The sequence below is a fragment of the Vanellus vanellus genome (assembly GCF_965231255.1).
Source record: "Vanellus vanellus genome assembly, chromosome: 14".
Lineage (NCBI taxonomy): Eukaryota > Metazoa > Chordata > Aves > Charadriiformes > Charadriidae > Vanellus > Vanellus vanellus.
This window is the reverse complement of record NC_138919.1, coordinates 1,227,166-1,239,246: the sequence shown is the minus strand read 5'-3', so window position 1 is coordinate 1,239,246 and position 12,081 is coordinate 1,227,166. Positions and strand designations below refer to the sequence as shown.

Here is a 12,081-nt window from a genome sequence, read left to right as displayed (position 1 = left end):
AGCGCAAGGACAAGATCCCCGTTTCTTCCTCTGACTGAACCTTTGAATGGCCCTGGGTCTCCCAACCCAGTCCTACCCCGCTGGGGCTGCGCTGGGCACACCAGCCTGGTGGCCCATCCCCAGCGTCCAGAGCCTGGTACCTGCCCCATCGCCAGCCCCAGGCGCTCCCCAGCTCCTCACACAATCCCCTACAGCGTAACCGCAGGCACCCAGCTCGCCCGGCCGATGCAAATCATCCATTATGAAGGGGAGAAAATTGCTATCTATTTCCCCTTTCATCCAATTATTATAGCTTTATTTTTCCTTATGGCTAATTATTACTTTCAATATGCCACTGAAATATAAGGTGGGGGTTTCTCTTCTGTGGTGCTAGCTTGGTGGCTCTTGGAAATAAATCTTAAAGAATTGTCTTTTTCCACAGTTTTCTGTTTTCCCATCACTGTTTTTTCTCAGAGTTTTTCTTGTCTTTATGGGGTCTGACTTTTTAAAGTGCCATGCATTTTTGTTTACTGAATGGATTATTCTCTCCCCAAATTGAACATAATCAGGTCATGATCATTGTTCCCTAGGCAAACACCAACGAAATTATGCACCTATGATCATGAATTAACACTCTTTTTAAAAGTTTAAAAAAAAAACCCAACAAACAAACGGCAACTCCAAGGCTTAATAAAACATCGCTGAAAGAAGGCACTCACAGCAGTGCCATCTATCACCGGAGAGGGCTTTAGCACAATGATCCTTGGTCTCGATTCAAGGACTAGGGGAAGACAAAATACTGCATACCGACCTGTAAAGGCAAATTCAAACCAATTTGATGAAGAAGGACTGCTGCTTTTCTGTCAAAATTCTGAGGGGATGCTCTGGTTAACAAAGGAATTACTGTCTGCAGCTGTACGGGTCACAGGAATAATGGGAACCGAGAAGAAGGTTCCACAGTGGGGGTGAGAGTGAAGGTAAGCCAATGCAGTGCACCCCTGCTGCCGCCTACGGTGCCAGAGGACAATGAAAAAGAGCGATTGTAGAGTGCAGTATCCTGATGAACATGGTCGGTGTTGTCCCAAAATCGGGGGTGTTTATCCGGTGTGCAAGATGCCAATATATACACACAGAGCAGAGGTATTTATTATTGCATGTTTGCACAGATATGGGTGCAAACAGATATGGGTATTCCACAAAGATAGCACACTGTCTACCAAATCCTCCATGCATTTATACACTTCAAAATACAAAAATACACGCCTTTAGTGACAACCATTGGTTAGGACTTTACCCTAACAACTCCTATTAGTTAGTATAATCTCTTGCCTTCATTTAAAGCTCCAGTGCCTTTTAATTGATGTGCGCACGCTCCAATGCAGTGTGTGTGCGTGGGTAAGTCTGTGCAGTCTGTAATTGCACCGGTGGTCGTGATCTCCCCCTGCCACTGTTACCTTTCCCCGAGTTACAACTGACTTCCCTCAGTTAACACAGAACTTTTGCTGACTTTATGATTCTTCAGCAATTATCTGTCTTTCCAGGTTCCCTTTTTATCTGTCTCTAGTTCCTCGTCAAGGGCACAGTTGTCAGCAAGGCATGCATGGCAGCGCTTATGCAATATATCCCGTTTAATAAAACCTGTGTAACTTTTTATGGCTCTTTTGGTTTTGCCCCGTGGAAGATTTCAATGGATTATTCTCTGCCCAAATTGAACATAATCAGGTCATGATCATTATTCCCTAGGCAACCACCAATGAAATTATACACCTATGATCAGGAATTAACACTCTTTTAAAAAGTTTAAAAAGAAAAACAAACAACAAACAAATGGCAACTCCAAGGCTTAATAAAACATCGCTGAAAGAAGGCACTCACAGCAGTGCCATCAGTCACCGGGGAGGGCTTTAGCACAATGATCCTTGGTCTTGATTCAAGGACTAGGGGAAGACAAAATACCGCACACCAGCCTGCAAAGGTAAATTCAAACCAATTTGATGAAGAAGGACCGCTGCTTTTCTGTCAAAATTCTGAGGGGATGCTTTGGTTAACAAAGGAATTGCCGTCTGCAGCTGTACAGGTCGCGGGAATAACAGGATCTGAAGAGAAGGTTGTGCAGTGCAGGTGAGCGAAGGTAAGCCAATGCAGCGCACCCCTGCTGCCGCCTACAGTGCTGGAGGACAATGAAAAAGAGTGATTGTAGAGTGCAGTGTCCTGATGAACATGGTGGGGAGGAATGCGAGAACCCGGCCAACCTGCCCTATGGCTCCTGAGAGTGTCCACATTTCGAAGAAATACCCCAGCAACATGCTGCAGAAACCGATCTGAACACGTACAGTGCCTCCCAGTGTCATTTGTGAGTTTCGGCTTTGCTGGGACTCTTCTGTGTGCTTAGTGAACATCAGGAACATGTTCTGGTGTTTGGAGGGATTGGGAAGGGGTGACCAGGATGAGGGCTGTGCAGAATATCTCGTCTGGAGAAGCATCTTCCAAGCCCCAGAGCTCTGTGGTGGGCTTAGTCACGGGGTTGATACACCGCGTGTTACTTTATTCAACCTTCCACTGCTGCTCTCATCAGCCGTACACTGATCTCGTTCCTTGCTCCCCGCTAACCTTTTTTGAGAGCAACTCAGCTCTTCATCATCTGCCACCTGCTGTCCCCTTGGCTCCTGCGTGCACAGCGTGGCCGTGTGTTCCGATGGCAGGACGGGCTCTGAAAAGCAACGTCATGATGGGCGAGATGTTCTGTGGCACACAAAACTTCGGGTCCCCGCTGCGCACGCCTCCCCCACCCCCTTCCCCGGGCCAACCTCCGCCTCATCCCGCCGGACTGACAAGGCCCAAACCCACCGACGCCTATTGTACCACATGGCACCGGTGGTAACTCTATACACTGAGTATAGAGTTACTCCTCCCGGCCCTCTGCGGCTAATTAACTCCAGCACTCATTAGCTTGGCAGAACCTGTTCTGTGCCCGTTTTTAAGCAGCTTTGCTGATGTCGTAAGTGACGGCCGCGCAGCCCAGAGGGAAGCAGGCCTGAGGGAGGAGATCCCCGAGGCGACCCCGAGGCGACCGCCGGCCTCCACCGGGGCGGCCCCTCCCCCCCGCTCCGGCCCCGGCTCAGGCTCCCGAGTGCCGCCCGCTGCCCGCCCCCGGTGGGGCGAGGCCGAGGAGGCGCCGTGACCCCCGGGCCCGCCTCCCCTCACGGGAGGAGTTGGGGGGGGGGGGAGCGGCCTGCGGACGCGGCCTCCTGCGCATGCGCGGCTGCGCCTGTGGAGGCGGCGCATGCGCGTGGCGGCGGGGCGATGCCGGGCCGCGGGCGGCGGGGAGCGGCGGCGGCGGCGGGGAGGCCTGAGGTGGCCCGCGCCTCCCTGAGGTGGCGGTGATTGGGGGGGGGGGAGCGGGGCGGCCCCGGTGGGCAGAGCGGGTGCTCACTGTTGTTCCCCGCTGTGCCCGCAGGGTGAGCCGGTTCTGCCCGCAGTGCGGGCACGGCGTGGAGCCCGCCTTCCGCTTCTGCCCGGCCTGCGGCGGCAGGCTGCCCGCTTTCCGGGAGGAGGAGAAGGAGGAGAAGGAGACGGAGCAGGCGGCGCCGGCCCCGGCCCCGCCGCGGCAACAGGCCGGCAGCCCCGCCGCCGCCTCCCCGCCGCCTCCCCCGGCCCGGCCCTCCGTGGCGGCGAGGCCCAGCTCCCGCTCGCCCCGCAAGCCGCGGGCCGGCCCGGCGGTGCCGCTGCCGGCAGAGGCGGTGCTGACGGACCGGGGCGGCGGGCAGTGGAGGCTGGTCCGGCTCCTGGAGCAGGGAGGCTGCGGGCTGGTGTACGAAGGTGCTGTGGAGGCCGGGGCAGGGCGGAGGGGGGCCGGGGAAGGGCGGGCGGGAGCGTGTCCCCGGCGGTTAGGCCGGGCGCCTCGCAGGGGCCCACTGTCGGTGGTCGGTGGCGGCTGTCGGGATGTCCCATGACCACCAGAACCCCCCGGGGCGGTGAGGAGGTGATGGCACTGTGCAGGTGTCCTCTGGGATGGCAGCCACAGTCCACGCTGGGCATCCCAACAGGGACATAAGAACAGTCTCCACTCAATGACACATATCTTGTCCGGCACCATACGTTCTCTTTCTGGTTTTTAGGTTCAAAGCCAAAGCGCTGCTGGCACTGTACAGGAGTTCCTGTGTTGTAGGCCATGTCGGTATTGACTAAATGTCAAATCTGGATTCTCAGCCTGGTTTGGAGGCCAAAAGAAAACAGCTAAATCATCTGGGCTGCTTCTCAGCTGTCCAGTGACTGCTGATCTTTTTCTCTCCAGTCCGGTTGTAAAGTTCCAAAGAAAACATTCCAATCTCATTCTCCATTGTTGACTTGGAAACACTCTTTGAGAGGAATTTTGTCCATTAGTAAGCTTTGTCCAACATTTGAGTTTAGTTTCTTTTGAATTACTTATGCTGTTGTATAACAAACTCTGGGCATCCACCTATGTCTTTAAAAAGATGTGATGTTAGAAAAAGAGAAAACCAATGTTGTTGTTATAGTAGGGGGTGCTTTTATACATCCTCTGGGTGACAAGCAGCAGATAAACTGTATATAGCCCTCAGTCTAAGAGCAGGAGAGGAGGAACTACCCCAAGGCCAAGTAATGGGCACAAATCTCTGGAGAAGGAAGGCTACATATGCCCAGGGAATGAATTTGGGGGTGTCTCTGAGATTCTACTAATGATTTGTTCTTTACGTACTACCTTCAAAGCACCCCACTACTGTAGCCATGCCTAGATGCTTCTGTGACTTAAGCAGAACTGCACTCGAAGCATGTCAGGGGTGCTGTGCTTCTGGAGCAAGGTAAGAATTATTTTGTGGTAATCTGGGAAGACGCTGTTGCAGAGGATGCTTTTGCCAAGACCGAGTGAAAGAAGCAGAGGATAAGTACAAGCCAGCTGCACAGGCTGTGTTTAGTGATGCAGCTGAGACTGCAGGTACCTCTTTTCCATGCTCCTGTAACCACATCTGTTCCATCCTTCCACAGCACAGTCAGCATCTGGAACCTGTCCTCAAAGGCAAAGATACTCCCTCAAACTTGTGAGTTTTGATCTGTTTGAGTAAGGAATAGCGCGTAGTGTACTCTGTTCAGGGCCTGACCCATTTGGTCTAAGAGTGTCCAGGGAATTCAGAGAGGGTCACAGCAGCCCCTTCTAGCTTAGGAGATGGATGTAAGTTCCTGAGAGTGTCATGTTTGGGTTTCAGCAGCAGTTGGCTCTCCCACTAAAGGTGTGAAGAAAATAAATGAGGATTAAAAAAACAAATGAAAAGCCTTCATCACAGAAGGTTGCCTCTTTGGTCTACCAGGCTCAGTAATCTCCAAAACTGAATTTGGTGGTGTAAGGTGGAGGTTTTGATTCATGAATGTCAGACCTGCTTTTTTCCTTGTATGGCAAGTGTGCGCATACCCTGCTGAAGTCTAGGGAAATTGGAGAGGTTAGAACTTGGTGGCTGTGCTGAAGTAGTGTGATGAACCAGCACTGAGTGACTCTGTGAGGCCAGAGCACATCTTTAAATCAAACAGTAATTATAGTTGGGAGTTCCAAGCCAGCTTTCTAGGCACTTGCCAGTAACTTGGGTTCTACAGAAACGTGCTATTTCCAGTAATAGCTGTTCTCCAATGGAAACGCAGTTTGCTGATTTTCAGTAACTCGCAAACCGGAGCAGAAGGACTGCTTTCACGTTTGCTGTGGCTCTTGGGGTTTGCTCGTCTATGGGAAGACCAGTGATGACTGATGATGCTGGGGAGGACCTGGTGGTGCCCACTCTTGCAGGCACTTGAAAAATCCCTCTCCCTTTTGTTGGAAGAGATATTTAAGAGTATGGAGAAAGAATACAGTGTTAACGAGAAAAGACAGCTAACAGCCACAAAACTAGAACCAGTATGTGGGACACTGTAGTCACTTATGTACGCAACACTCCCAGCTCCTACATTTTGCGCCTTTGGCATCTTTTGGCGTTTTGCTCAGTAGTCTTCTGACAGCACAGCACAGCCGTTGCGGTTGCAGAGGACTGTGGAGTGTGATACGGCACATGAGAGCATTTTTAGCTCCTGGATTTGCTGGCTCAGATTGGCTCACCAGGCGAGGTGCAGAGTAAAATATCCTCTGGAACGCGGTGGTTTGTGTTGTCTGGAGCCTGCTGATCCTTCAGCTACCTTGGCCAGTTGTGAGTAGGGCCTTTGGTATCAAACCCACCAGGGTATAAAACTGCTGCCTGTCCTAAGTTAGCTTGCAGTATGCTGAGTATGTATATACGTGTGTGCTGGCAACCATACATATTGACTGTAAACTATATGGTTTTCAGGTCACTTGATAACAGCAGTAGTAAAAGGGCAGTAACACTTACGGGTTTAAAAACATGGATTGTAAGATTTCAGCACATTACCCAGACACTTGAATGTCACACACAGAGGCTTTCTTACTTGTCTCTCTTTCTGGCAGCTAGAATAAAATGTTACAGTTCTTTGTTGGGACTTGCCTGTTTGCAGAAATAACCTCATCTGTGCTGTGGATAAGAAGGTTGCCTCTGGCTCCTTTTAAAATAACAGCTTTAGGACTAGAGTTCGCTCTAGGTCGCAGGGTGGTCTGCATTCTAACCCACAGGCAGTTCTATGTGGTGGTGCTTGAGATGTCCAACGTGGAGCAGCTGCTCCCACATAACTCTAAGCATCAGCACAACACAAGGTTGTTATGCACAGCATTAAACAGTGACCCAAAAGATGAGAGCTCTCTTCTCAGCTCTGTTGCTAGTCTGATATTTGATTTTTTGGGGGTGGGTTGTCTCTCTCTTTAAAAGGAGTAGTGAAGGTCTTGTAGCAATCTTGCCCGAGTTTCCCTTTCTAGCAGGGCGTGTGTGTGGCTGAAGTAAAGCTCCTCCCTCCTGTTCCCTTTAGGATGTCAAAGATGGTAAGATCTACAATGAACAGAACTTCTTCCAGCGAGCTGCGAAGGCAGGCACAGGTTGGTGCTTCTTGGAAGGGACTAAGCGGCTTGTTAGGAAAACTGGCATCCCTCTCTCATCAGTTCTGCGAGTCTCTCGGAAGGCCAGGCTAGAATAAACTAATTCACTGCTTGGTTGGTGCCAGAGCTCTGAGAAGTTTGGCCAAGACCCTGCGCTCCCAGGAGTTTTTGTGTAGCTTAGGACACCACGGTATTGGTGTTTTGAAGCTTTCTTGCTCTACCCCCATGCTTTGTCTTGACCTCCCTGGTGGCTGTTCAGCCCTGCAGCCTGACCTGCCTTGGCTCCCTCTCTCTTCTGTCCCCCTTCCACGGGCGTTTCTGCCAGCTGCTGTCTGGTATTTGCTCCACTGATGCAAAAACCTGAGCAAGAGCAAAGCTGACCAGAGAATGTGGGCAGAAGTTTGAGCAGGGGTGACGGAGAGATTCATGTCAAACCTGCACTTCTTGGAGGTCTGTAAAAATGTGCTTCTCCATCCCTCTCTCTCTCCCCCCCCTTTCTTGTTTTAACCAGCCCTACAGCAACCACCTGCCCCAGCCTGCTCTGGTATTCCCAGCATCCTTTCCGTCTTATTCTTGCTCTGCTGTGCTATGTGCATTGACAAGTCCATACCCCTGCACACTAGGCTGGCATTTCTGGGACAGAATCAATGTGAGAGAGGCTTCCAGCTGTGAGCTGCCCAGGGCAGAGCGGCCTTCTCGGAGACAGGGCATCCCTGACTGAGCTCTTTGGCAGCGGCTGCCGCACTCTGTCCTCTTTTCTCCCCTTCTAGTGGAGAAGTGGAAGAAGTTGCACTCTGTGCCATTGCTGGGAATCCCCAATTGTGTTGGCTTTGGACTGCATGCAGATAGCTACAGGTGAGGTGATGCTGCGAAGGGCACAGCTGAGCTCTTTGGTCCACAACTGCCATCTTCTTTCTGCTTTCCCTCGCTGTCTGTCATTCCTTTTCTCACTGCCCCCTGGCCTCTCAACCTTCTGCACTGCTTCTATCCCATTAATTAACAACTGGTTTGCCCCTCTCATTATCCTGTTTCCTTCAGTCCTTGCATTGCTGGTGAAGTCATTGCTTTTGCTGCTTCTGCCTCTCAGGCCTGAGGATACCTTATTCCTGCCTTTTAGCTTAACACAAAGGGGAGACTCAGGCTATCTATCTGCAACATGAGACCAGCATATCTCTCCTTTTCAAGGAGTTTTCTGTTAATAAAAGTTGAGGAAATGTTTGCCCAGGTCAATTTGGAGTTGAAGGATGGGGGGGGTCTAATGCAGGTGAATCGCTTCAGCAGTGCCTGTTGCAGGGTTTCCAAATCAAGTAGGTACTGCTATGTGCTAAGCCCTTGTCTCTTGTAGGTTTTTGGTGTTCTCTGACTTAGGGCGAACTCTTCAGTCTGTCCTGAATGATGGCTTACACCTACTGAGGGAGAAGGCAGCTTTTCAGATTGTAGTCCGGCTGGTATGTAGAGAAAAAATACTTCTAAGAGGCATTTTCAGAAAAGACCTCTTAACTTTCTTCCAGATCTTTTAAGGGTGTTTTAAAGCTGACGCAGGGGGTTGGCTGGAGTCTTTAAGTAGCATCTCTCTAGCCTGTTGTAAACTTGAGTAGCATCAACTTTGAGCGATATGTCGCTTTGAAGGAATTTGGAGTAAGGAGAATGAGAGAAACCTGACACTTAAACGTTAGAGGCTGTGAGACATGGTGCTTTTTGTGCTCCTCCACACAGCTGTGGGGAGCTGGGGAGGGTCCAACTCGGTGATAGCCGGGGTGCTGAAGGAGCCTGCCTGGTTCTGATATGCTCGCCTCTTCTTTTGTTTACTCCTAGCTAGACTGCCTGGAGTACATTCATGAAAACGAGTATGTGCATGGGGACATCACAGCTGAGAACATCTATTTGAACCCAGCAGACCTCACACAGGTAGGGAGCAGGAGAAGCGCTGCGAGGAAAGGGCAGTGAAGATGGGCTTGTGAAACGGGATAGAGCAACACCCGGGTTCCTGCTGCTGGGCCGGGGAGCAGCGCAGTCTGTGGTGCGGGATCGCAGGCTACTCTGTACGCAGGATTCACACCACGTGCACGCTCGGACGTGTGCTTCTTGATGCCTTCTAGGTGACCCTAGCAGGCTATTGCTTTGCGTTCCGTTACTGCCCTGGAGGGAAGCACGTGGCTCAGCGCGAAGGCAGCAGGACCCCTCATGAAGGCACTCTGGAGTTTATCAGTCTGGACAGCCACAAGGGAGCAGGTGAGTCTGTTTCTGACACAAGCCAGCAAAGCTCAGCTAGGGCTGTTACTGTGGCAGTGCTCTCTGGAGCTAGGGCTCCCTGCTGGCATTTCTGCTGCTTTCCAGGCATGCACCTGGAAGCAAGTTCCTATTTGGCCTCTTTCCTCTTGCCTCTTCCTGAGCTGCTGTGTTGGGACTTGCCAGGTCACTCAGCGACTGCGGCAAGAGGTGCAGGGATGTTCCTGCTCCATCTGGAGCCTTGGCTACTGTGGGCGTGCGAGGAATAGAAAACAGGGCTGCTTCGTGCTGGCTTGGCAGGGATCTGTTTCAAGCCAGACTGGATCCCTGCCCAAAACAGATTTGCAGCAGGCTCTGCTCTGACCTTGAAGCAATGAGAGCTGGAAAGGCATTAAATTAGCCAGTTCCTCTCCTGGCTGGGATGTAACTCTTCTCTCCCAGTATTCAGACTGAGCAAATCTTCCTCCAGAGGCTGGGAGATGTTTCCTCAGCTGTACGAGTTAACAGGTGCCCAGAAGTATTGATATCCTAGAGCCCATCTTAATGAAGCTCTTGCATTTCTTTACTTCTGCCCTTTAGACTTGTGCCCCTTCATGAGGCTGCCTGTTTTACAGAAGGGACACCTCAAATAAAGACTTCCAAGGTTGTGCAGCAAGTGCTGGAGTCCTTACTTGCCTTTGGAGGAGAGGCACTAGCCTGGGCCTCTTTTGAGATGGCTCCCAAACTCTTTCTCTCTTCCTTCCCATCAGGACCATCTCGCCGGAGTGACTTGGAATCTCTGGGCTACTGCCTTCTGAAATGGCTCTGTGGCTTTTTGCCTTGGTCTGATGAGCTGGACAAAGTAGAAACTCTGGTGGAGAAGAAGGAAAAGTAGGAGAAATCATCTGCTCTTTTGGGAAATGCTCAGCAGAAAGCAGTGAGGGAGGTTTTATGACTGAAGAGAAGTCACTCGGTCATAGTACCTTATTGGGATGTGGGTAAATCCCACGGTAAAGGCTGAGCCTGGCCAAAGGGTGCTTGATGAACCTCGATTTCTGCTCCATTCAGAATGTGGCCATCTGAATTCAGCCTTTTGTTTTGGTTTGGTTTTTTTGTCCCTATTGCCAAAGACAGGCTGTTCAGGTGCCTGCTCCATTGCTTCTCACCTGACAGCACTCTGCACTGATTATTCCAGGTACAAAGGGGATGTGAAATGCCTTCTCCGACTGTGCTTCAGGCAGAGACCCATTCCAGGTAGGGGCTTGCTCTCTGTGACAGTGGGACTTGGGGAAGGAGGATTGACTGTACCTGAAGCTAGAATCTTCTCTGTGCTGGGGTGCTAGTCCAGGGTGGCTTCCACTGGTGACAGTGACCAAGCAGCGTGTGGACTGGTTGACAGGCTCCTCCTGTGAACAAATCCCTTGTTTTCTTTACAGCAAAACAAGGAGGGCTATTACCCATTTTCTGTGTTTATGAGCCTTGCTGAAGAGGCAGGTGTTCTGGTGGCTTTAAAAATGCAGTATTTGGGGCAAGAGGTTATTTCCCCATCCTGTCTTTGAGCTTCGTATTAGTCTTTGGTTTTGTTTCCCTCTCTCTGCAGCTGGCCGAGGCAGGTGGGTGAACTGTCCACAGGGAGAGCAGTCTGAGGCCATTTGGCAGCTTCGTAAGGACAACTGGGGCTGCTGTGCTGCTCCATGCAGTCATGTTCCTTGCTTTGCAGATGCCCTACAGAGCTACCTGCAGCAAGTAGTGGCACTAGAGTATGAGGAGAAGCCTCACTATGAGGGCCTGCGGCAGCTCTTCAAGAAGCCACTGGAAAAGATGAAAGCTTCAGCTTATGACCCTGTGGACATCAAAATGGTGCCCTAAGTAAGTGCCTGTCCCCCCCCGTACTGCTGAGACCACCACAGTGCTGCCGACCTGCTTGTGGGGTGCTGCAGGCACTGAGCAGGCAGGTCTGAAATCTCTCCTGGTGAGACCTAGGGGCTCCTCCTGATGTGTGGAGGGACCACTGGCCCTTCAGCGTTCCCTATTAAGCAACCAGTCCACACAAAGCCAGGCTTAGCCTGTGTTACAGCTTGTTTCCTCATTTTTTTCTGGAACTGCTTGTCCTTGGAGGAATACAACAAGGGTTAATAAAGCAAAAGCTGAACAGGGTGTGGAGGTGCTAACAAAATGTAGACTGATGCAATCTGGTCCTTTTATATATATATATATTTTTTTTTAAAGAACTGAGGCTCTGGACTCTATCTTTTACTTGTCCTTTTCAGAAAGCAGCTTGTAGTTCTGGTTTTATTGCCTCAGTCCTGTGGCTAAGCCCAGGTACTCTGTTTTATCCATGAGACACCTCCAAGATTGAGGCTTGCTAGAGACAGATTGGGTTTTAGTCCAGGGCTGCATAAGCCAAGGCCACTGGATTCAGCAGCAAGCCCCAGGAACGTGGAGCTAGCTACTCCTCCTGGGAAGGAATCAAACTGATTAACATTCATATTTTGTGTCTTTTCTTTCAGATCAAGAAAACTTGCATAGGGGAAAAAAAAAAAAAAAGCTCAAAGCTTTCTGCAGTGCGAGGCCTTTCCCACAGATATTTAACTTTTACCTATCTGTTTTAAAAATGAGAGAGATTTTTTGAGTGTTTTCTTCCGATTTTAATGTGACGTAATGCTGAATTTTGAACCACTGCTGTAACAAGTTAATGTGAAGACACTCCTGGATGGCAAGGTCATTATAAGCAGTAGCTGGAGAACTGCAGTGTAGCCACTGGGAGAAGGGTGAAGCCTGGCACAGGGAAATTAAATCAGGGACTTGTTTCTGTTGTTTGTTTTTTTTTAGCTACAGTGGTAGTACATAGTTTTGTAATAAACTTTGTAGACAAGCACCCAAGGCTGCTATTAGTTGGTTATTTGGCACATTTG

The 12,081-nt window shown here is 50.5% G+C and overlaps 1 protein-coding gene across 1 annotated transcript; it reads left to right on the top strand.

Moving 5' to 3' along the window:
• Positions 1-3,233: 3,233 nt before the first annotated feature.
• On the top strand, positions 3,234-12,044 carry VRK3 (VRK serine/threonine kinase 3; the record flags this gene model as incomplete). The annotated part of the gene is given in 13 exon segments (XM_082490305.1): positions 3,234-3,266; positions 3,268-3,353; positions 3,437-3,798; positions 4,984-5,036; positions 6,892-6,958; positions 7,729-7,813; positions 8,304-8,406; positions 8,774-8,866; positions 9,058-9,190; positions 9,937-10,057; positions 10,362-10,420; positions 10,887-11,035; positions 11,677-12,044. Coding segments are annotated over 12 exon segments (1,344 nt in total). The 3' UTR covers positions 11,677-12,044.
• Between the last annotated feature and the right edge of the window lie 37 nt (positions 12,045-12,081).